Source organism: Phodopus roborovskii, unplaced genomic scaffold (genome assembly GCF_943737965.1).
Source record: "Phodopus roborovskii unplaced genomic scaffold, PHOROB, whole genome shotgun sequence".
NCBI classification, from domain to species: Eukaryota; Metazoa; Chordata; class Mammalia; order Rodentia; family Cricetidae; genus Phodopus; species Phodopus roborovskii.
In genome coordinates this window covers 10098280-10123402 of record NW_026126434.1, presented here as the reverse complement: position 1 = coordinate 10123402, position 25123 = coordinate 10098280, and the positions used below count along the sequence as shown (strand labels likewise).

At 42.7% G+C, this 25123-nt stretch overlaps 1 protein-coding gene across 1 annotated transcript; it reads left to right on the top strand.

The window, feature by feature from the left end:
- Positions 1-62: 62 nt before the first annotated feature.
- Positions 63-20672, top strand: Supv3l1 (Suv3 like RNA helicase). The gene is made up of 15 exons (XM_051186793.1): positions 63-333; positions 1858-1935; positions 2483-2590; positions 4893-5007; positions 6460-6628; positions 8414-8525; positions 8985-9062; positions 10657-10748; positions 12517-12697; positions 12817-12910; positions 14669-14888; positions 16628-16708; positions 17339-17515; positions 19326-19474; positions 20169-20672. The coding sequence occupies exons 1-15, from the start codon at positions 63-65 to the stop codon at positions 20581-20583; spliced, it is 2340 nt and encodes a 779-aa protein (XP_051042750.1). The 3' UTR covers positions 20584-20672.
- Positions 20673-25123: the final 4451 nt, after the last annotated feature.

Sequence of the window (25123 nt, the reverse complement as noted above, 5' to 3'; positions counted from 1 at the left end):
GCGTCACTGTTCGGCGCCCAGTCGCCGGGCTTCTCCCGGCTCGGGTTGGAGCCTTGGCCTTCATGTCCTTTCCTCGGTGTGCCTTGCTGTGGGCTCGGCTCCCAGCGGGGCGCGGGGCTGGGTCCCGGGCGGCCACCTGCTCTGCCCTTCGCGCCTCCGTGGGGTCTTTCCCCGGGGCTCCAGGACGCGTTCCCTGCTTGGCCGCCTCCTCCTCTGCCTCTGGTGGCTCCAAAGCCCCGAACACGTCCTTGTTCGTGCCACTGACAGTGAAGCCTCAGGGTCCCAGCGCCGACGGCGACGTGGGCGCGGAGCTCACTCGGCCTCTAGACAAGAGTGAGTGTTGGAGCCCGCCCCGCGAAGCGGCATGGTCTGAGGCTCGGGCCTGCAGAATGCAGTGTGGGCTCCTTTTTGGCGCCCTCAGCATTCGGAACCAATTCACTCTTACCTCTCTTTATAGGGGCATTGACCCTTCCCGTTCCCCCTCTGAGTTGTTAAACTCTATCTCTTGGGTTGAGAGAGTTAAGAAACCTTAAGGGGTGCGCCGCTTGTGCTTCTCTGATTCTCAGAGGGCGTGAAGGGATGACAGTGAGGACTTTTAGAATTCTTTGCCATTGATTGGATGCGGGTGTCTAACAATATTAAGATGCCGTCTTGTTGCCAAGACGACGAGTCTCATCCCGATTTCTCAATAGCTACACTCTTCCACGAGGTAGACCGGCATGTAAATACAAGATAGAAGTTGATAAAAGTGTCCTTGCTAAAAGTAGTAGACATCCCTACCGTCTCAAGTTCCAGAGATGAAGTGGAAAGAAAACTTAGTATCTATCACAGGGTGGCAGTGGGTTTTGTCCTACCAACTAGGTTTGGGAATGTTTAACATACGAGTAAATGTTTTCAGTGGGATGGGGTTTCAGATTATATGGATGGGTTTTGCCAGTGTATGATTAGGAGGTGAAAGGGTGCCTCCAACCGAATGACATACTTGGAGATTAAAGGAACACCATAGGTCTTCCAGGACAAACTGTCCAGGAACGACCTTTAGACAGCTGACTTTAAAAAGCAAAGTTGATGCTTCCTATTATGACTTTAAAATAGAGACTTTATCTTGGGAGTCTGAGGCAGAGGGATGGCAAGCTCAGTGCCATCCTGAGCTGCAGAATGAGTTCCAAACCAGTTAGGGCAACTTAAGGTTTTTGAGGCCTGGCAGTGGCGGTGCATGTCTTTTATCCCAGCACTTGGGAGGCAGAGGCAGGTGAGTCTGTGAGTTTGAGGCCAGCCTAGTCTATAGAGCAAGTGGTACATAGAGAAACCCTGTCTTGAAACAAAAAACAACAACAAAAACCCCAAGATTAAGATTTTGTTTGTTTTTAAATGAGCTTGAGGCTATAGCCCTGCTTTACAGGACTTGCCAAGCATGTACAAAGCCCTAGGTTCATTTCTTAGTAATGTAATCAACTAATAATAAAATAGTACTCCTTTCCCCTTCCTCCCCTTCTACCTTTTCCCTCTTCAAAAAAAGCCCATGCTGTCCTCAGACAGGGGTGCCTGGCACTACTGGTGGCAGTGAAGCCCACCTCTTCTTGGGAGCTTTGGCCCGAGTGGTGATTAGAAGCCCCCTCTGTGGAGTTGATTCTCTCCTTGTGTGTCTGCGGCATAGCAGGGGTGCTATGTTGTTTTACTCTGTCATTTTCCCTACGCTCCGTTGTTTAGCTCACCCAGAGGGACCAGCTCAGAGCTTCATGTTCTTGCATCCTTTCTGAGGCTACTGTCTTTAGTGTTGTGACTTTACATTCCTTTTGCTTTTAGTAGATGTGTCTGAATTGGGAAACAAATGTTAAACTTTTCTCTCTCTTTTAGATGAAGTAAAGAAAATCTTAGACAAGTTTTATAAGAGGCAAGAAATTCAAAAACTGAGTGCCGACTATGGACTTGATGGTAAGGCCAACAACTTTTTAACATTTTTAATTTTTTAAAATAATTTTTTATGTGTATTTTGCCTGTACATATGACTGTGTACCACTTTCATGCCGTGTCTATGGAGAGTATTGGATACCCTAGAATTAGAGTTAGAAATGGTTGTGAGGCACCGTATGGGCCTCATTTTCCTGGAAAACAGCCAGTGTTCTTAACCACTGAGCTATCTCTCTGGCTCTGCCAATAACATCTTTATAAAGTTGTTACATTTTACTTTGCACTTTGATAAATGCAGTTATAGTTCATAGTTGTAGTCTGAAGAAAGTCTCTCTCCTTGCCTTCTTGGACCCACAAGCCCACCTTGCAAGCCAGACTACACAGTACAAGAGCTGCATGCTCAGCCTGCCTCAGTGTCCTGTTTAGTTTTAATTTTAGCCCAGCTTGTAACAAACCAGCTATGCTACCCAAATGTTAATAGGCACTTGGAGCTTGTATGCTTTTGTATGCTTTGATATTAAAAGTGGAAATAAAGACTGTCTTGTATGCTTTGATTTTGTGTTTTCCACAGCCCGTCTCTTCCACCAAGCTTTCATAAGCTTTAGAAATTACATTATGCAGTCTCATTCTCTGGATGTGGACATTCACATTGTCTTGAATGACATCTGCTTCAGTGCAGGCAAGTGCTTAGAGAATTCTTTACAAAAAATGGTTTTGTGTATGTGAGAGAGGAAAGAGGGAGATTAAGCTTCGGGGAGGAGAGGAGAGAAGTGTGTGTGTATGCCATGGCACTTATTTGGTTGGAGATAAGACAACAACTTTTGGGAGTCTGCTGTCTTCTTCCAGCTGTAGGTTCCTGGGATTGTATGGCAGTACCTTTCCTTGCTGAGCTATCTCCTTAGCCTGCTTAGAGGACTTTTTAAAATTATTTCTATTTTACGTGTATGGGTGTTATGCTTGCACATATCTGTGCACTGTGTGCATGTAGTGCCAACAGAGGCCAGAGGAAGGTGTCAGATCCCCAGAAATGGAGGTGTGGAAGGTTATGAGTTGCCATGTAGGTGCTGAGAATTGAACTCTCAGCCTCTGGAAGAGCAACCAGTACTCTTAACCATGGAGCCATCACTCCAGCCCACTGAAAGGAAATTTTAAATGAATGGTTGTGTATGTGTGTGCTTCTTTGGGTACTCATGCAGAAACTAGAGGAAGGCAATAGGGTCCAGCCTATCACTGGCTCTCACTAAACCTAGAGCTGGACTGGTGGCTGGCAAGCCCCATCAATCCTCCTGTCTCTCTGCCCTTTACCCTTCCAAAGCTGGGTTTAAAGATGTGTTGGAAGCCTTGCCCAGATTTTTAGGTCTGTGCTGGGATCTGTACTCAGGTCCTCATACTTGTGCCGTGAACCCTTGTATTTACTGAGCCCTGAGAATTTTTTGTTTTGTTTTGTTTTTCAAGACAAGCTTTCTCTGTATTGCTTCAGAGGCTGTCCTAGAAGTTCTGTAGACCAGGCTGGCCTCAAACTCACAGAGATCCACCTGCCTCTGCCTCCCCAGTGCTGGGATTAAAGGCGTGGGCCACCAACACCCAACCAGCCCTGAGAATTTTAAGAATATCGAAGAATGTGTTTTCTGTTACTTCCTATACTGTGTTTATTTCTCTATTGGGGCTTCCTTGTTTTAGAATAGGTCCTGGCAATGTACTCTATGAAATAAGTCACTGCTGTCAATAGGGGTCCTCATAGGTCACTGTGCCTTTACGTCAAATCCCTCAGTAAGTCATGCACAGACTGTCGCTGTCCCATCATCCCATCCCATCCCATGAGTGGGAATGGTACACCAGTAGAATCAGTGCATGGCCCTGTCCATCTGTTTCTGCCACTGCTTCTTTCTACTCCATAAAGTTCTTGTTCTAAAAGAAAAACAAGTCACTAGGTGTGATGGCTCTCTAGTCATATCCCTCTGGAGGCTGGGGCAGGATTTCTTTGAGTTCCAAGCCAGCCTGGGCCTTGTCTTAAAACAAAAACAAACATTATTGTTTGATTTCCACATGTGTCTTGGTGTCTTAATTTAGTGTTAAATGCATCTGATACTTAGCTTTTAGCTTATATTGAGGGAGTACCTGATGATACATAGCCAAATGAGACACATTCTACTTTGCTCTCAAGGCCACTAAGGTGTGGAGAAGCTTACTTGCTTTTCTTTGGTCTTTGAAATTAAACAAACAGACAAACAAAAAGTCATTGAGCTGGGATGGAAGCATAGCTCAGGATTTGATCGTGGGCTTAGCATATACAAAGCCCTGGGTAGAAGCCCCAACAGCTATTCTACCCAAAACATTTCAAAAAAAGAAAAGTTCAAATCTCTCTAATGTACTTCCAAGCTCTTTTTGTGTATTTGTTTGTTTTATTTTGTTTTCCAAGACAGGGTTTCTCTGTGTAACCCTGACTGTCCTGGAACTCACTCTGTAGACCAGGCTGGCCTCGAACTCACAGAGATCCGCCTGCCTCTGCCTCCCATTTGCTGAGATTAAAGGTGTGTTAACCTTTGCTTACTTATACTGGAGAGTTAGAACACGTTAGTGGGCAGCTAGTTTTTTGTTTTGTCAGAAATGTGAGTCAAGTTTGGGGAAGGAAGGAAAGTAGAAAGTGGGGTCCCAAAGAAAGATGGGGCCTCTTGCTCCAGGACTCACTCAAAAGAATTGGGTTTCCCCTGGCATAATGGTGCACACCTTTAGCGCCAGCATGTGGGAGGTAGAGGCAGGCGGTCTATGTGAGTTTGAGGCCAGCCTGATCTACAGCCAGGACAGTGAGTGCCAAAGCTACAGAGAGAAACCCTGTCTCAAAAGAGAAAAAAAAAAAAAAAGGAAGGAAGGAAGAGCTTCCTTAGCAGTGGGGGGTCTGAACTGGGAGGAGTGCAAGTTTGAGGTTGGGTTTTGAGCTTCATGCAAGAGTGATCCTGCTAATGCACTGTGCTGTTTTACAGCTCACGTGGACGATTTATTTCCATTTTTCTTGAGACATGCCAAACAGATATTTCCCGTATTGGAATGCAAGGAAGATCTCCGTAAAATCAGTGACTTGAGGATACCACCCAACTGGTTAGTTCTTGTGCTTGCTGATATAGCATTTCCTAATTTGGGGAAATTGATGTTGATGCTTTTATTATGATAAATTAGAGAGTCTACATTTTGTTTTCCCTGAAAGCAAAACAAAATAAAATAACAAAGGAATTAATTCTGTTAGACATTTTTTTTGGTGTCTCCCTTTCATCATGATAAAACTTGAGTTAAGGTTTTCTTTCTTAGGACTGATTTCAGATAAAGTTTCTTTTGGAAAATTGTTCTAAGTTATAGTCCTGATGTCTTAATGGACTGCCTGGATGTTAATAATTCTTTCCCCTTGGCCAGAGCTGCAGCATCTCTTAGCACTGTGGGCTGCTCTCTAGACTCTGCTAGTCCTCACCTTACATAGTTCTAATACAGATTGGAGAGTTTGCTCAGTTGGTAGGTCATTTGTCTAGCAGGGACAAAGCTCAGACTTGATTCCCAGCACTGCATAAAACCAGGTGTGGTGCTATATGTTTGTAATCTCAGCATTTGGGAGCTACGGGCAGGGAGTTAAGAATTCAAAGTTGCTGGTTATAGTGATTTACACCTTTAGATCGACACTCAGAATCATCTCTTGAGTTTGAGGTCAGCCTAGCCTACATAGAGGGTTCCAGGATAGCCAGGGCTATATAGATAGACTTTGTTCCAAAAAAAAAAAAAAAAAAAAAAAGTAAGGAGAAAAAAAGAAAGAAAGAAAAAAAAATATCAGTCATTCTTGGCTATGTGAAGCCCTGTCTTTTTTGTTTTGTTTTTTGAGACAGGATTTCACTGTGTAACTTTGGAGGCTGTCCTAGAATTCACTTTATAGACCAGGCTGGTCTCAAACTCACAGAGATCCACCTGCCTCTGCCTCCCAAGTGCTGGCACAAAAGGTGTGCACTACCACTGCCAGGTAGAAACCCTATCTTTAAAAAAAAAAAAATTCCAGCTACTTGAGCAGCTCCAAATCTGATTTCCTGCTTGTTCAGAACAACTGTTGTCCTTTGCTTGAGTTCTATCTGTGTCCTGCTGGGATGTAATGAGATCATCTCCAGTGCTGCCTCCCATCGGGTGTAGTCACTGCCTGCTGTCTCTGTCTCAGAAAAGTTGCTGCAATATTTTGTGTTTGCATGTCTCCTCACCAGTCAGTCCATGTGGCTCAGTTACTATAGTTATAAATACTGAAATTACAAGGACTGGGCTATTTGCTTTAGGATCTTATGTTCAGAGTTGTGGGAACAATGCAAGCATATCTATGTGACCATTTTAAACTCACTTTTAAATCCTTGAGATAGCTAACCCTTCCCTTGCATTTGGGGTTTCTGCCCCCCAGTAAGGGCCACTCTTGAATGTCTTGTTATTTTAATGTAGTTGTGTATCCCTTCTTTGAGTTTTTCAATTACTGTCTGCTAGGATGGGATACGAGGTTAATAGAATTAAGCTCTTTACTTCCTCATGTTTTAGGTACCCTGAAGCCAGAGCCATACAACGGAAGATAATATTCCACTCCGGCCCCACCAACAGTGGGAAGACTTACCATGCAATCCAGAGATACTTGTCAGCAAAGTCTGGAGTGTACTGTGGCCCTTTGAAACTGCTGGCACACGAGATCTTTGAGAAGAGTAATGCAGCTGTCAGTGAACTACCAACTATTTACTCATTTCCTTGATGATTTTCCTTTGTGGGGATGAAGGTAGAGGTGGGGGGGGGGGAAAGTACATTGTAATTCACTGATGACATAAAAGGTGATGGTGTCCCACACAGCTGCAGGAGGAAGAGATGCTAGACTCTGGACATGCCACCCTTGTGCTGTATTCTTAATTCAGAGAAAATGTGAGACAAAGAGGCCCTGTGATCCCAGCACTTGGAATGTGGCTACATAGGGAACTCCTGTTTCAGAAAACCAAGAGACCATTAAGAACACTTAGTACAGGGAAGGAGAGTAAATATTGCTGGGTATCTCATGTAGAAAGATTGCAGTAAATGATGAGGACCCCACTGTCAAACTCTTCAGGTGCTTCATTTCCTTTTTTGTAAAAAAAAAAAAAAAAAAAAAAAAAAATTGAGACTCCCCCTGAAGTGCTCCGTGTCTTCTCATAGTGCTCCCCAGGATGTTTACTTCCCGGTGTTTTGGATTAGACTTTGATGCTGTGAGCTGGACCTACTGATCAGGACTAGAGCCATGGTTTCAAAATATACTAAAGTTCTTTGGTCTGAGTATTGTTCACTAAATGGACCACTTTTCATTGTCTTAGTATGACATGATGTTATCCAGTTTGGTTTAGATAATTCATATTCCGCATTTTAAAAAAAGATTGCTTTTTTGGTATGCATAATACTTTATCAATACATTTTGGATGTTTTCAGAACAAAGATTTGGTGGGTATTTTTTTTTTTTTCAATTAATGTAACTAGAATATTTTTCTGAAAGGGTGTTTTTGTTGGGCTGAAGAAATAGCTTCACTGGTTAAGAGTACTTGCTACTCTTGCAGGGATACATGTAGGGTAGCTCACAAGGTGCCTGAAACTCAAGTTCCAAGGGGTCCAACACTTTCCCACCTCTACAGGTACCATGTACATATGCATAAGAAAAAATAAAATATTTTTATTTAAATATTTTTCCATGCCAGTTCTCAAGTAATAATCTCCCTGGTCCTTCCTAGGATCCCATCTAAATCCTCACATGATAGGGCTATTTTTCTAGTTTACATTAATTTCAGAAATCCTCATTCTGTCTTTTTCTCCTGGAGCCTTTTTATTTTTTAAATACTTGTTGACTAGATTTTCTCAGATTGAGCACAGAACATTTTTTACTCTGGAGAACTCTGCAGACCTGTCTAGAATGGTTGGAACCCAGTGTAGCATACCACTGATGTTTCTTCTCAAGAGGCTCCACTCTTAGTGCTGTTCTTGAGTGTAGAAACACTGCATGCTATTGAGCTAACTCCATTAATGCTGAAATGTAGAGTGAAGGTGAAAGGAGAAGCCAGCGGTGCAACACCTGCTTGGCTTGAGCAAAGCCCTGGCCTTACTGTCTACTGCTACAGAAGGGGACAAACAAAGCCAGAGCCAGAGTTACTAGCTGGGAGCCTTGGTGCATGCCGGTAATCCCAGGACTTGAAAGTTGGAGATAGGAGGATCAGGAGTTTAAATCATAGTTGATTACATAGTGAGTTTGAGACCAGCTTGGGCTACATGAGATGCTCGCGCACGTGTGTGTGTGTGTGTGTGTGTGTGTGTGTGTGTGTGTAAGTAAGTAAAAGCATTAGGAATATTATATTCAGCTATTTGAATAAGTTGATAGTAATGGAATGAATCCTTTTAAATATCTGGGGCTACTTTTTGTTACCATTTTCAAGTCAGAGGTAAGTCTGTTTTTTTTTGTTTGTTTGTTTGTTTTTGTTTTTTCTTATTCCAGGGTGTACCCTGTGACTTGGTGACAGGTGAAGAGCGACAGACAGCTGAGCTTGAGGGGAAACAAGCCACCCATGTCTCTTGTACTGTGGAGATGTGCAGTGTTACAACTCCTTGTATGTATATGCTGTTCGGAAAACTAGGACTTAGAGGTTTTCAATATAGGCCTTTATGATGAAAAAGTTAAAAATCTAGAAGAAAATAGTACACTAAATACTTGGTGTTTTAAACTATACTTTGTCATGTTTGCTTCTGAATGCTTGTTGTCCTTTGTCTTGGATGGAATCTAATCCCAGTGCTTTGATCCCAGCATTCCAGGACAGCCTGGTCTCATAATGAGTTCCAGGATACCCAGGGCTACATAGTGAAACCTTGTCTTTAAAAAAAAAGTCAAACATAGTCTGGTTGTATATTAGCCCTACACTTCCTTTCCTGTCAAAAGGGGGTAACCTCATAGTTCTCTTAAGAGGAACAAACCACTTAGAACAAGCCTACTAGAAAAGGAGCACCAAGTGATGATGCTGGTGTTGCAGTTTACGTGGCTTTATTGCTTATGGTGACTCTTTTGTTTTAAGATGAAGTGGCTGTGATCGATGAAATTCAGATGATTAGAGACTTGGGCAGAGGATGGGCCTGGACCAGAGCACTTCTAGGTGAGTGTTCTTACTGCTTCAGTCAGCTGCTGCTTCTCTTTTTGAGAAAAGTTATATTTTAATATTATTTAAGAATGAAAGAATATCCTGATTTTGTGATTTATAAAATTAACACAACCAAATAACTAAAGTAGAAATGGTAGAGCACTCTCCTAGTGTGGTAGGACCCTGAGTATAATCCTTAGCACCAAGAACAGTTGAAGTTTGAGTTTGGGGACTTGGTTCATTTGTAGAGTGCCTGCCATCAAGCCATGCATGAAACCCTGGGTCTGATTTCCAGAACTACATTAACTGGGTGTGATAGAACATTCCTGTTATCCAGCAGTTGGGGGGAGGACCATCAGGACTTGAGAGAATCGTGGACTACACAGCAAGTTCGGGGCCAGCCTGGGCTACCTTAAGGAAAAAGAAAGTATGTCTTGCCATATTTAGTCACTGTTAATATCTTGATACGGTCCATATCAGTTTTAAGGACTTAGAACTTTGTGTTTGCTTTTTTCTGGTTCTGTTGTTTCATATTGTGCAGATGAATATGTTTGGGTATTGTCCACTGAAAAGCAATACTGAAATTTGTTTCATGGTACTGAACATTTTTCTCATCACCAGCAGTTCTGTAGTAGGATTATTGATAAGTGTAGTTTTTTACTTTTGATTTGTTTTTGTTTTATATGATGGGGGTCCTAGACGTAGAATTGTTCAGGTTCACAGGCACGAAAGAATGTGTATTGTCTGATTTTTATTTATTTATTTATTTGTTATTTTGGTTTTTCAAGACAGGGTTTCTCTGTGTAGTTTTGTAGATCAAGCTGGCCTCGAACTCATAGAGAACTGCTTCCTGAGTGCTGGGATTAAAGGCATGGGCTACCACCTCCTGACTTGCCTGATTTTTGTTGTTGTTGTTCTGTTTTGCTTTTTGAAAGAGTTTCCCTGAGTAACCTTGGCTATCCTGGAACTCACTTTGTAGATCCGATTAGCCTCAAATTCATAGAGATCCACTTGCCTCTGCCTCTCAAGTGCTGGGACTAAAGGTATACACCACCATGCCTAATATATTGCCTGACTTTTTAAATGAATTTTCTTCTTTTTTTCATCAAACAGGGTCAACTTCAGGTCTTCCTGCCTCATCCTGTGAAGTGTTAGGGTTATTGGCTAGTCCCACCACACTTGGTTTGAAATACGTTTTGACCTAGCATATTGTAGGACAGGCATTTTCAGGTTGAAAACAAGTTGCTTGTTAGATGGTAGGTGAAAGTAGGTCTGCTTAGGGCTAAGGAACCTGGAGCTATTTCTGCTCGCTAGTTCCCATACTCCTTGAAGTACCTCAGCTTCCATGGAGTTCTGACTTGAAGAACACATGCCTAGGACTAACACCCATCATTAAATATCAGAGTGCCAGCCTCCCATCCTGCTTGGCCTTTACCCTATGGTGCTGTCAGCCTTGTTTGGAGCAATCTGAAGCCTGTAAATTTATAAAACTGGCCTCTATCTTTGCTCTTTCAAAGAAGGCTTGGGTCAAAGAGTCTGAAAACATTGGACAGAGTTACAATGCCATTAGGAGTAAAACAATAATGTAAATCCTTATGTGCATTTACAGGACTCTGTGCTGAAGAGGTCCATTTGTGTGGAGAATCTGCTGCTATTGACCTGGTCGCTGAGCTTCTGTACACAACTGGTGAGGAGGTAGAGGTAAGAGGCTGTGGGCTGCTTTTTCAAGGGCTGTGCCACAAATCTAGGGCACCTGTCTACTGGCTCCTTAGAAACTCTAGGCTCACAGAATCAGAGGTTACCTATGCATCTAGCACACAGTGAGCAAGTGCCACAATGTATATGAAGTTGGCATGAGGAGACCCCTTATTCTTATGCAGCCTGAATATTTTTTAAAGGAAAATTGAAATCAGAGCTTATCAAAAAGGAAACCTTTATTTTCTATAGCTGATTGGCTCATACATTCTCTTAAACTTCATGTGAAGTTCTGGTGGAGAAGCTGTGTCTTCCAAGAGTATGGGGGATGAGGTTATTTTGTTGTGTTTTTGCTTGAGATACAGTCTCACTGTGTACCTCAGGCTGGCCTTAAATTCATTGCAATCTCCTGCCTTTAATTTCCTGAGTGGTGGGTTTATAGGCATTTACTATCACATTTAGCTTTCAGTATCAACAATCTTTGGAGAATTAAGCCAGATAAGTTTGTTTACTTGTGGTGCTGGGAATGGGACCAAGGGCTTTATGCTATGGAGCTTCATCCACAGCTAATGGATTTAAGTCTGTAGAGCTTAGTAAGTCAGACTATTGAATTTGAGACTCAGCCTAAGTCTGTATTGTTCTCAGTCCTCTGTATCACACATTGGGGCCCTTGTTATTTATGTAATTGCCAGATTTGGTTTGTATCCATTTTGCAGATGTGGACTAGGAAGAAATTTGTTTCCTTTACAAATTACCCAGAATTCAGAATTCTTAAATAAGATACTAAATTGTATCTGTTGCTTTCCTCATTGCTGTGACAGACGAAGTAGTTGAACAAAGGAAGGGCTATAACTCGGGTTCTAATAGGTCTTAATAATAAAAGTCTGGAGTCATATATAAGGGTAAAAGCTGAAAGATCAGAGAGATGAAGGAGCAAGCCACAGCCACACCTTACTTCCTAGCTGAAAAGAGATAGAGTTCCTGTTTCCTCAGCCTATAATCCTGTCTCTGTCCAGCCATCTCACTTCCTGTCTGTCTGTTAGCTAGTGGCAAGCTCCACCTTCTGATCTTCAGACATGCTTTATTTGTACAAACAAGATATCACCACAAAGGGCTTCTTTTGGCTCTTAGTTTCCGAGTCCACTGACACGGTGCTCAGCCAGCTTTGCTTTTTATTCTCTCTGAACCCCAGCCATGGGATGGTATTACTCACATTTAAGGTGGGTCTTTCCTGCTGTTACAACCTTTAGTAAACATTCTCATAAGGTACACCCAGAGATATGTTTCTATAATGATTCTAAATCTAGTCCACCTGACAGTGCAGATTAGCTTTTACAAAAATGTGGAAGTGCTTTAAGTTGACCTGTAACAATCTCATGCTGTCCTTTGAGGGAGGTAGAGTAGATCGAAGTGGGAGAAATCTTGGACTTTGCTGCATTGGGCCCTGTCTGCAACAAACCACAGAAGTCTGAAAAGATCTGACCTCATACATTTTATTCGACTGGTTTACTCTGCCATAAAATGGAAATATCAGTCCATAATCTTTCTGAAGCTGCCATACTGTCCTGGAGAAGTTCTTTAAGGCAGTTGACACATATCATTAATTTAGCAGTGCCAAAAATTGAGAGTATCACAGCATCCAAATGAATGATTCAATATGTTCCTAAAAGTTGATGCTTAACCAGCCTTTAATTCAGTTGCCTGTCTTGCAAGCTTTTCATTAATCTAGTACTGACCTGAGTGTGTTACTTTTGCATGTATGTCTTTATTGCAGGTTCACAAATATGAAAGGCTTACCCCCATTTCCATGCTGGATCATGCACTTGAGTCTTTAGATAATCTTCAGCCTGGGGACTGCATCGTCTGTTTTAGCAAGAATGATATTTATTCTGTGAGCCGACAGATTGAGATTCGGGGACTGGAATCCGCTGTTATATATGGCAGCCTCCCACCTGGTAATAATTGGCTTCTACTGTGACTGGTGTGAAATTGCTTACATTTGCCATTTAGGTTGAGATATGTTTAGAAAGCATAGTAAGAAAAAAATGGAATTAACATGAACTATTCCTTCTAGGGACCAAACTTGCTCAAGCAAGAAAGTTTAATGACCCCGATGATCCGTGCAAAATCCTGGTAGCTACAGATGCAATTGGCATGGGACTTAATTTGTAAGTAATTTGTTTTTAATAAATGGTGGGTTAGATGGCAGTTTTTTGTTTGTTTGTTTCAGTTTTCTAATTGGTTAGGGTGAAATTAATAATGTAGATTTGAGCTTTATATTTTTATATTTGTTTGGGAAATAAAGGAGAATATCGCAGGACTCTGGGTTTGGAGTGTTCCCCTGCTAGGGCAAATCAGCTGTTCCCTTGCTTTATTTATTCTAGGTTTTTTAGTCATGCAGAATCCAAGTGCCTCCAGTGTGGGTCACTCATTCATTATCTCTAGGTAGTGAAAGTGGCCAGACTGTTGAGACTCAAAAAACTAAGAGTTTTTGGCAGCTCCCGTGTGTGTTTGGAACAGTCTTGCCAGGTTGTCCAGGCTTGCCCTGCCTTGAGTTTAGTATGTAGGCCTCGCTGACCTTGAGCTCTTTGCCACCACTCAGTCTGTCTTTTGTTGTTTGTTTTGATTTTTTTTAAACATTTTTTATCTTAGCTACATGTGTTTTATCTGCATGTCATGCACATGTGTCACATGTGTGCAGTACTGAATGGGCCAAAACCTCTGGAGCTGGAGTTATAGATCACCAAGTCCTTTGCAAGAGCAGTCAGTGCTCCCTTCAGTTGGTATCACTACATGCCTGGACTGGCCTCCAACTCCTGCATTCCAGACAGTCTCTGCTGGAGCTCCTCAAGTCCCTGGGACTTGAGGGGTGTGCCACTGTTCTTAGCACAGCTAACCTGTGACATAGTGTGAGAGCACTTTATTTGGTGTCATTTTCTTAGCTTAATAAACTCTAATATCATACAAATTTCCCTCTCAAAGGGTGATTTTAAGTAAATATACACAGTTATTCAGATATCTTGCTTGAGAGCTGGCCATGGTAGCACATATCACATGTCTGTAATCCTCTCACCTGATAGGCTTAGGCAGGAAAGTCACAAATTCAAGAGGGCTACATACTGAGTTGCAAGCCAACCAGAGCTGCAAATTAGACCCTGTCTTTTTTTTTTTTTTTTTTTTTTTTTGGCTTTTCAAGACAGGAATTTTGTGTAACAGTTCTGGCTGTCCTGGAATTTGATTTGTAGTCCAGGCTGGCCTCAAACTTGCAGAGATCCTGCCTCTGCCGAGCAGGGGGGGGGGGGGGGGGGGAGAGGAGAAGCTTGTTTCAAATTCTTTTTCTTCATCTTTTGGGTTTTTTTATTTTATTAGCCAGGCTGTCCTAGAAGTCATTGTGTAGCCTACTCTGTCCTCAAAACACAACAGTCTTTCTGTCTGAGCTTCCTGAGTGCAAGGGTTATAGGTGTGTGTACCACAATGCCTCAGCTTTTCTCCTTAAGAAAAAAAATTGCCAGGTGTGGTGGCACATGCCTTTAATTCCAACACTTAGTGGGCACAAGCAAATGGATCTCTGTGAGTTTGTGGCCAGCACGCTCTACATAGTTTCTAGAAGCCAAGGACTGTGTAGGGAGACAAAATATTTTTTTTAAATTTTATGTGTATGGTTTTTTGCCTGATGTTTTTGTACACAACACTTGTGTGCATGGTACAGTTGGAGGTGTCTTATCCCGCAGATGATTGTGAGCTACCATGTGAGTGCTGTGACTAGAGCTCTAGGGTCCTCTGGAGGGGCAGCCACTACTCTTAACTACTGAGCCATCTATTCAGCCCCATTGTGACTTAAATGAGAGTTGGACTGAGAACACCTGTGATGACCCAAGCAACAGGGCTGTGAATAGTCTGTGGGGTCACTTTTATTTCTATTTCAGGAGCATAAGGAGAATTATTTTTTACTCCCTTATAAAGCCCAGCATCAATGAAAAGGGAGAGAAGGAACTAGAGCCAATCACCACCTCCCAAGCTCTGCAGATTGCTGGCAGAGCTGGCAGGTTCAGCTCACACTTTAAAGAGGGACAGGTCACAACGATGCACCGAGAGGACTTGGCCTTATTGAAGGAGATTTTGAATAGACCTGTGGATCCCATACAGGTAAGGCTTAATATGTCACTGCTCCTGCTGCATGCAGGACAGTCGCTCCTTCCCTAGTCTCTTGCCTCAAAGTCGTGGAAACAGAAGGGCAGCTTGAGCTGGGGAAACCATGTCAAGACAGCTCTCCTTGGGGCTGGAGACGTCTCAGTAGTCAAAAGAGAGTGCACACTGCTTTTGCAGAACACCTGAGACTGGTTCTCAGCACCCATGATAGGCAGCACACACACCACCTCCCATCAACGTAATTTAAAAATAAATAAATACACTTTCCTCTGGTGTTTTATTAGAGAGCCATCAATACCTCTTAGACAGAGAGTTATGTATAAGTGAAAGATATGTATTCAGCAGGTTTAGGCGGCCTGATTTTCCTTGCTTGGGTGCACATAGATTCATGTCATTAAGTGGAGAACTATTTGACTAGAGAAGAAACTTAGCCCTGAGTTATACTATTGCAAGTGAGGACTGAGTCAGTATATGGCTATTGGATCATATTTTAAAGCAAGCTAACTTAAGTTTCTAGAAATTCACATTACTTTTTTTTTTTTTTTTTTTTTTTTGTCAGTAAGATGGTATGAAAGGAACTATATGTGAGATGATGGGGATGGAGGCTGGTGACATGACTCAGTCTTCCTGTTCCCTCATACCTTCCTCTCCCCTCCTTTTCTCCCCTTCCTCCTCCCTTCCACCCCCATGTTCCCAATTTGTTCAGGAAATCTTGTCCCTTTCTTCTTCTCCGGGGGACATGTATGTCTCTCTTAGGTCCTCCTTGTTTCCTAGCTTCTCTGGTGGTATGGATTGTAGGCTGATAATCCTTTGCTCTATGTCTAAAATCTATGTATGAGTGAGTACATACCATGTTTTTCTTTTTGTGACTGGATTACCTCACTAAGGATGTTTTCTTCTAGTTCTATCCATTTGCCTGGGAATTTCAAGATTCTCTTGTTTTTTTCCCATTGAATAGTATTCCATTGTGTAAATGTACCACCTTTTCTTTATCCAACTTCAGTTGAGAGTCATCTAGGTTGCTTCCAGGTTCTGGCTATTACAAATAATTCTGCTATGAACATAGTTAAACAGATGTCCTTGTAAGAATGAGCATCTTTTGGGTATATGCCTAAGGGTGGAATTGCTGAATCTTGTAGTAGACTGATTATCATTTTCCTGAGGAATTGCCATATTGATTTCTTAAGTGTCTGTACGAGTTTGCACTCCCACCAGCAGTGGAGGAGTGTTTCCCTTTTCTCTACATCCTCTCTAGCATAAGCTGTCATTGGTGTTTCTAATTTTAGCCATTCTGACAGGAGTAAGGTGGTATCTCAGAGTTGTTTTGATTTGCGTTTCTCTGATGGCTAAGGATGTTGAGCACTTTCTTAAGTGTCTTTCGGCCATTTTGGATTTCTTGTCCATTTTTATTCAATAGAGAAAACTACAGTTTGGAAAATGTTTCATCCTTGAAAGCCTTTTTTTTTTCTGTTGGATATATATTCTAGTACTCTGACTGAAATATAGCAGAAGGCTGCATAATCTGTCATTTCCATTAAATAATCCTGTCAGCTTTTCTAATTGCAGTAAATAGTGTACATGGTCATGTCCTTTTCTCTGTATTACTGAAATTCTTGGCATGGGATTCATTTGGTAAGAACCTAGCCTAATGTAGGGCATTGTTTCAGAAGAAGAAAATGCCATTCAAAAATGAAGGGGAAAATTCAGCTTATTGTCATCTTGTCTTATTTCTATAGGCAGCCGGTCTTCACCCAACTGCTGAGCAGATTGAAATGTTTGCTTACCATCTTCCTGAGACAACGCTGTCCAATCTCATCGTAGGTGGAAGCTCTTTTAATTTTTTTCTTCTAAAATTGTTGAAATGCCATGTCAGTACTGGCTCACTGCATGGACAGTAATGGATGGTTCACCTTTGTGCAGATGCTGCCCATGAAATTTATATTTCTGGTGAAAACTTCCGAAGTCTGGGAGTGCTGGATGTGTCAGTGTACACTTGTAAGCCCAGTGTCAGGACATTAAAGCTGGAGTCCCTGGAGTTGGAGGCTAGCCTGAAGGGGGGAGGGATGGCATAGTGAGCTTCAAAAAGAAATACAGATTAGATCTGGGCAATGGTGGCACATACCTTTAATCCCAGCACTCGGGAGGCAGAGGCAGGTGGATCTCTGAGTTTAAGGCTAGCCTGGTCTACCAAACAAGTTCTAGGACAGCCAGAGCTGTTACACAGGGAAACTCTGTCTCGAAAAACCAAAAGAAAAGAAAAGAAAAGCGAGTTAGGAAGGCCATAGGAGAAATGTCTTAGCTTTAGAGAGGATCGAGGCATGCCTCTCCTCAGGTCTGCTAGGGATTAAAGAGGTTGTGTTTTGTGGGCTTGAATTCTTTATTCATACACAGTGGGATGGATATTCACATCCAGGCAGACCAGTAAATTCATATGTATTTTCTCCCAGGATATTTTTGTAGACTTTGCACAAGTTGATGGGCAGTATTTTGTCTGCAATATGGATGATTTTAAGTTCTCTGCAGAGTTAATCCAGCATATTCCACTAAGTCTACGGGTGAGGTATGTGTTCTGCACAGCCCCGATCAACAAGAAACAGCCTTTTGTCTGCTCTTCACTGTTACAGGTATGTCTTTAGCTCTATGCTATTTAGAGTTGTTCCAGGTTGATCCACTAATACTTTGTCCACTAAAAGAAAGCACTTGGGAGAGTACACTAAATATAGGAAACTGCAGAAACTTAAACATAAAGTGACTTGGTAATTTTTAAAAGCTAACCATGCTTTGTATGTGGGCCTGGATGGTAGCCACTGTGAAAAAGCTGAAATACAGTTAAATAAGTGCTTGGAGGGACTAGAGTTTGGTGGTGGCGGTGGTATTCATTTCCTTAACTGTGCTTGTTTCCTTTTTTGGAGGGGTGGGGGGCAGGGGAGGGTTTGAAGAAAGGGTTTTTTTGTAGCTTTGGAGCCTGTCCTGAAACTTGCTCTGTTGACCAGGTTGGCTTCAAATTTACAAATATCCTCCTGCCTCTGCCTTCTGAGTGCTGGGATCAAAGGCATGCGTCACCACTGCCTGGCACCTCTTCTTGTCCATTTGCTCTGGGCTGTGGTTTGACTTGTGAGGAGCACAGGATTCTGAGAGAAAGGACAGTAGCACTGAACTGTATTGGGTCCTTAAGTGCCTGCTGCATCACCCTGAGTGCTCACCTCATGTCACTAAACTCAGGGTTCTTCTCTGGACTTCTTGCCATCTTCACCATAGGCCTTAGCATTCTGTTTACCAGCTCTCTTTCAAATCAATGTATTTTGAATTTACCTTTTACATTATTGTACAATTATATAAATAATAAACAAATATTTTTCATGCCAAATTAGCTTATTATGGAAAGGTTAAAACTGTCTGCCATCCCCAGTCTCAGGCCTCTGGAACACCTGCTGTTACAGTTATTTCTCACGGTATCTACCTGCGTGCATGTACGTGTAGGAATTCCAGTTCTGTTTTGTGGGTGTTTTCCTATAAATGTTATAATGAATTATTCTGTAACTTTCTTTTTCCTTTTCCCTTAACAGTGTGCCTTTGAGGTCTGTGTTCAAGCATTTTACTGGAAGAATGTCTTTGGTGGGAAAGCCAGGATAAGGGGGAGATTATGGGGTAGTCCTCAACTACTGCATGCTCACATGACTGGAGCCACTTCCTGTGGCCTTGATCCTGTGTACACCATTCATCAGACAATAATTCCAATAGAGCAAGAATCTCTGCCAGGGAGGGAGGACCCTAGAAGAGTACAAGCCAGCATTGTTTAGGCCTTCTGTTGGAACCTGTGAAATCTGGAGGTTTTTCCTATTCTGCTACCTCATCTGTACTGAACTATAAGCTCAGTCTGCTGATGGCCTAGGATGCCACTTAGGATGGTGGTTTTGAGAAACCAGTTCTCTTACCATGTGGATTCTGGGGACTGAGCTCAGGCCACTAGGTTTATCAGTGAGTGCTTTTACCCAAGGAGTCAGTCTTGCTGGCCCATTTTAATTTTATATTTTTGGTTGTGATCCTAGCTTTTAATAGCTGAGCCATCTCTCCAGCCCCCCATTTTAATTTTAAACAAACATTTTAAGCTGAACATGGTGGCACACACTCATAACCCCAGTGCCCAGATGGAGGCAAGAGAATCAAGAATTCAAGATCTCTCTTGATTAGTAATATGAGGCCAGCTTGCCCTGAAAAGGTCCTTGTTTGAACTAAATAAACCGTTATAAAGTATTAAATGTTTTTTGTTTTTGTTTTTTTGTTTTTTTTTTTAATGTAGGAAAGTGTTAAGCAGGAAGGAAACCAGCTTGTCTTTTGAAACAGCCACAGTTAACAGGTTGCACCTCCTTTTTCTTCCTAACTAGGTCTAAGAGGATTCCGGTTATGTTACCAAACTCTGTTCTTTCCTCTCAGTTTGCCAGGCAGTACAGCAGGAATGAGCCGCTGACCTTTGCATGGTTACGTCGGTACATCAAGTGGCCTTTGCTTCCGCCTAAGAATATTAAAGACCTCATGGATCTTGAAGCTGTCCATGATGTCTTTGATCTCTACCTGTGGCTGAGGTATCAACCCTTTCCCTCTCTATGCTCTCAGTTTTCTAACTCACTTGTGAGTGAATTTTTGCTCTTTAAACACCACTCGCTGGGTGCTCTCTATTATATGTTCTTTAGAGCTTTATTTATTATGTATACAGTGTTCTTCCTGCACGTATGCCTGCAGGCCAGAAGAGGGCACCAGATCTCATTACAGGTGATTGTGAACCACCATGTGGTTGCTGGGAATTGAACTCAGGACCTCTGGAAGAGCAACCAGTGCTCTTAACTGCTAGCCATATCTCCAGCCCCTTTTATCATGCTTTATATGAAGGTGCTTGGGTTTGGTTTATACTCTTTCCTGAAAAGACTTTTGCTAATGAAAGAGTAGTGTCCATTGGGAACTATTTAGAAGGGAAGAACCTCAACTCCGTCTAGACTTACAGTCTCATTAAAAAAAAAAAAAAAAACTATTGCTATGTGTGTGCATGTACGTGTTTATATGATGGGCTAGATGGGAAATGCACATGCTAGGGTGCATTGTGTTTCAGGGGCCAACTTTGTGGAGCTGATTCTCTACTTCCTTGTTTTTATGTGGCCCTGTGACTCTAACCATCTCAGCAGCCCAGATCATGCATTTTAACAAGGCTTCTGGCCTGTTAACTTAATCTTTGTTTTAAAATGTAGGTAGGTTGTTACAGTTGGCTCTTTGTTCTTTTTTCAGCTACCGATTTATGGATATGTTCCCAGACTCCAACCTTGTTCGAGGTCTTCAGAAAGAACTGGATGCCATTATCCAAGATGGTGTTCACAACATCACCAAACTGATTAAAATTTCTGAGTCACGCAAGCTTTTGAATCTGGAGATTTTACCACTAGGGAACCAGTCACATTTGTCAGGAACCTTAAAGAGCCCAGCAAAAAGGACACGTGGCACCAAAAGTACAGGGGGTAAAGCCACAGAGCCACTCAGCCCCAGTGCCAAGGACCTGCCCCTTGCTTCCAGGCTGGTGCAGCAAGGACTCCTCACTGCAGACATGCTGAAGCAGCTCCAGAAAGAGTGGCTGACACAACGACCAGAACTTGGCAAAGAAAAAGCAGGGACAAGAAGAAAGAAAAAGGACCCCAACTCTGACTAGTTTTTTTTTTTTTTTTTTAATTTTGCAAATAAAAATCGATTTTAAATCCTTATGCACATGGCATTCACTGCCTGTGATAGGATTGTGGCCATCTTGCACTCCCCTCTTCCCCCCCCCCCACAGAAAAGTAAATTCCTAAACTACTTATTTCAACCTTTAAAATAGTATCTTCAGCTGGGCATTGGTGGCACACATCTTTAATCCCAGCACTTGGGAGGCAGAGACAAGTGGATCTCTGTGAGTTGGGGCCAGCCTGGTCTACAGAGCTAGTTACAGGACAGCCTCCAAAGCCACAGAGAAACTGTCTTGGGAAAAAACAGAAAAAAAAAAAAATAGTGTCTTCAAGGTTTTACCTAACTGTTCATAATGGCCTTTTATAGAGTAGCCACAAGACACTGCTGTTTCAGAGACCCTTCGAGACATCACCTCAGTTTGAGGGATTATTAGGATTGCCTGTTGTTGAGGATGTTGTGTCATGGATGGAATTCTTCGACACATGCTCTCTATTTCGCTCACTACCAGAGAATGTTCTAGAAGCCAGAAATACCTACTAACAAGATGGAGTACAGCTCAGCAGGGCAAGGACACTTGTGTCTCTAGTGTACTGCTGTAGCCACAGTGTGTGCGCTAGCGTGGAAGCAGTCTGACTGTAGAAATGAATGCACACACATACAGAGATAAGCGATGGGAAAAGTTAGCTCCAGGAAGGAAGGTGCTGTCAAATCACCCATGTTTAAAGACCAGTCTATTGCATAGTGGTCTCCATCTGCCCTGGTTAAGCTAGGAATTTAAAGGCATCCACTCAGGCCTTGGACAGACATGGTTCTGCCTTTTTCAGCATGACGCCTGTGAAGGAGTGGGCACTGTACTCAGAGCTGCTTAAGTGCCAGTAGGCTGTTTAGTCTCAACCTGCCCACCACAAGTATTTCCTAAAGGAGCCTGAAGGTTTGGGCCATTCTGCCTGAAAATGGAACTCTCAGGTCATTCTGAGAATTAAACCAGTTCCCTGAGCAGGTGTTGATCCAAGCTGCTGAGTCCAGGCAGAGGCTCAGAGAACAAGAGCAGCCAGATGTGCTGTGGTAATCATGTGTCTCCGCTTTTCTTCGGTTCTGAGTCAGGATGGCATTTACCTTCATGGCAGGCTTCCTCTCAGAGCTCTGTCTTCATGGGATCAAAGGCTGAGAAGTGCTCCTCTTTCCCTGTGGGTGAAGGAGTGAAGTGCCTAGGAGAATGCATGGGTATCCTGTGCTCGACAGCTCCACTTTCTAGAATTACTTTCCTCTGTGACTTAGAATAATTCTTGTCTGTGTGGTCTCAAAAAAATTCCCATGAACTGAAGCATACAGGGGTGCTTTACAATGAGCAAGTTAAATGTCCCAAAGCCTCTGGTTCTGGTGGGCCATGAAGGGCGGGGCTCTTAAGAAGGAAGGACTGCTTGGTGCTTAGCTGAAGAAGGCTCTTTCCCTTCCCTTTTCCTTCTCAAGGGCAGGAGGAGGCTGTGTGTGCGGTTTAGCAGAAGAGACTGTAGATGCCACTGAGAACACACAGGGAAACTGATTGGAGTGATGCTGGGCTGATCTCAGAGAGCTTTACTTGTCACAAGGAGAGCAGCTTGGTCGTGTTACTGTTTGGCTGTCACCATTTTTTTGTGGGCTTATGTTAATTCCCATGTGTTCATTTCATTTTAACCATGATTGTATCCTTTCTAAAGCATAGTTTTCATTCTCCCTGGCAGTTCTCTGATGTGCTTTGAGGTACCTGGCTGAGAGCCCTTTGTGAGGTACAGATAGTGACCTCAGTCCTGTCACTACAGATCTGGGGACGTAAAGAAAGGTGGTTAGTACGTGTGAGGCTGCAATTAAATAGCCAGTGTCTTAGTTTGCATATTATATCTGTGGGCGAGTCCACATGTACAGCATGACACTAGGTCTTTTGATGATAACTTCCTGTGAACTGAAGATACACAGCTCTGTCAGCACAAATGGTCAGTCTCATGCCCAAACCATCATAATGCAGTCATGGTCTGTCTAGATCAAATACATTTAGAGGCAGAGGCAGGTGGCTCTCTTGAGTTGAGGCCAGCCTGGTCCATGTACCAATTCCAAAATGAGACTGTATCTCAAAAACAGAAGCAAACATGTTTGATGCATACATGTATGGAGAGGCAAAGCTTGCTGAGAGACAAGCATATGTATCATGCTAAGAGTTTCCTCCCCGGAAAGCTTTAGACTGTAGAACCCTTTTCTTTTTTGTTTTTGTTTGTTTGTTTTGAGACAGGGTTTCTCTGTGAAGCTTTGGAACCTGTCCTGGAACTCCAAGAGATCTTCCTGCTGCTTCCCAAGCACTGGGATTAAAGGCATGCACCATTACTGACTAGAAACCTGAGTTTTTATAAACACAGACTTACCATTACTCTCTAAATATCTGTCCATGTAGAATTGAGCCTTGAAGACATTTATCTTTTTAATTCTTTGATAACGACCAAATATTTTAAAACATTTTAACTTACATTGTTACGTGTATTTGTGTGAATGTATGCTACTTGTGTGCATGCCTGTAGAAGCCAGAAGAGGGCATCAGATCCCTAGGTGCTGGAGTTGCAGGTATGTGTGTGTGAGCCACCATGTGGGTGCCAGGGTCTGAACTCAGGCCATCTGGAAGAACAGTAAGTACTCTTAACCACTGAGCCATCTCCAGCCTGAAGACCAAATTTAAGAAATTGTTTCTAGCATATTTATTGTTTGTCCTTTAAAACTACTGTCTTACTTTGGGAAGTGGTGGCACATGCCTTTAATCCCAGCACTGGGAAGCAGAGGCAGGTGGATTTCTGTGAGTTCGAGGCTAGCCTGGTCTACAGAGCAAGTTCTAGGACAGCCAGAACTACACAGAGAAACCCTGTCTCAAAAACAAACAAAAAAGACTACTGTCTTAGAATCTGCCCAAAGATTGAATATCACCTCTTTGCTTTTCGTGTGATCTTGCTGGAGTGACCGGTACTTAACAGGGCTTAGGGTTTATAATCCAGTGACTTTCTTTATTATCATTTGAATTTTTCATACATTGTATACCATGTATCTTGTCCATACCCATCCCTCCCTACCCTCCTCAACTTCACCCACTCCCCTGTCACATCTCCCTCCCCACTTATGTCCTCTTATTGTTTTTTAATCCCTTGAATCTAGTTAGTGCTCATGTGCATTGGATATAGAACCATCCACTAGGGCATGGAAAAGAAAAGTGACTTCCCTTGCCCAGCAGCCATCAACTGCCAATAGCTCCTTAGCTAGAGCTAGGGGCCTCAGGAGCTTCTCACGCTCCATGCTGGAATTTTTAACTGGCTTGATCTTGTACAGGTCTTGTGCAAGTTGATCTGAGTTGATGTGCAGTAGACATGTCATGTCCCAGAGGACAGCATTACACAGCACACCTCGCCATCCTCAACTCTTACATTTTTTTTTGTCCTTGCTCCACAGGGTTAGCTGAGCCTTTCCGGGAAGGAGGGAGGAGCCGTCAGTGAAGTCATACACCTTTAAGTGCATACAGTGACACTGATGAGTCTTTGCAGGAAAATCCACAGTGAGGCAGGGGATTGGTTCTTTTGGTATCAAACCCTAGGACTTTGGCCATGCAAAGAAAATGCTCTGCTATAGAGCTGTAACCCTAACACCCTTTAATTTTTAGAATTCTGTAAGTAGCCAGGTAGTGGTGGTGAATGCCTTTAATCCTAGCACTGAGGAGGCAGAGGCAGGAGGATCTCTGTGAGTTCGAGGCCATCCTGGTCTACAGAATGAGTTCCAGGACAGCTAAGGCTGTTACACAGAGAAACCCTTTCTGGAAAAACCAAAAACCAACCAAACAAAAAATGGAAGAGGGTCACTTCATTTCAAGCAAAAGGAACAACAGCCTTTTGCCAGATTTCAATTCTGTATGTGGCCAGTGGGCCCTTCCCTGTGGCTTTTAGCTCCTAGTTTTCTTCTGCTTTTCCTGTTCATTTTTCACTTGCTTGTTTGTTGTTTTCAACCTTATTTTGTTTTTGTCTTTAAATGCTTACTTATTTTATGTGTATGGATATTCTGCTTGCATGTATGCCTATGTGTCATGTGCATGCCTGCTGCTCCCAGAGTCCAGAAAAGGGCATCAGATCCCCCTACCACCACCCACCCCACACACACTAGAGTGACAGTTTTGAGATGCCATGTGGGTGCTGAGAATTGAACACAGGGCTCTTCAACCCTGAGGTATCTCTCCATCCCTGTGCACTTGGGTTTATGCCATGTCTAATCGAAAGTCTCATTTGCTTTTACAGGCTGGTTATCTTCTGCCCTATGAATTGCATTTCCTGGAATGGTTTGTCTGTCATGTTTTATAGATATTCGATTGTGATTTGAGCATTAACTTCTTCCCAAGCATTCCTTCTAGGTTGGTAACTGGTCTGGTGGCATTCTTTAGGAAGCTGCTGAACATTGGCTTTTTTGTGGTTACTCCCATGAAGACATAGTAGTCACTGTCTTGGAGGTGGAGTTGGGAAGTTTCCACATTG

Excerpts from the sequence above, each read along its gene's own strand:
- Supv3l1 (XM_051186793.1), top strand. The coding sequence starts at position 63 with ATGTCCTTTCCTCGGTGTGCCTTGCTGTGGGCTCGGCTCCCAGCGGGG. Across the intron at positions 2,591-4,892 it reads TGACATCTGCTTCAGTGCAG|CTCACGTGGACGATTTATTT; the intron begins GCAAGTGCTTAG and ends GCTGTTTTACAG. Across the intron at positions 16,709-17,338 it reads CAACGCTGTCCAATCTCATC|GATATTTTTGTAGACTTTGC; the intron begins GTAGGTGGAAGC and ends ATTTTCTCCCAG.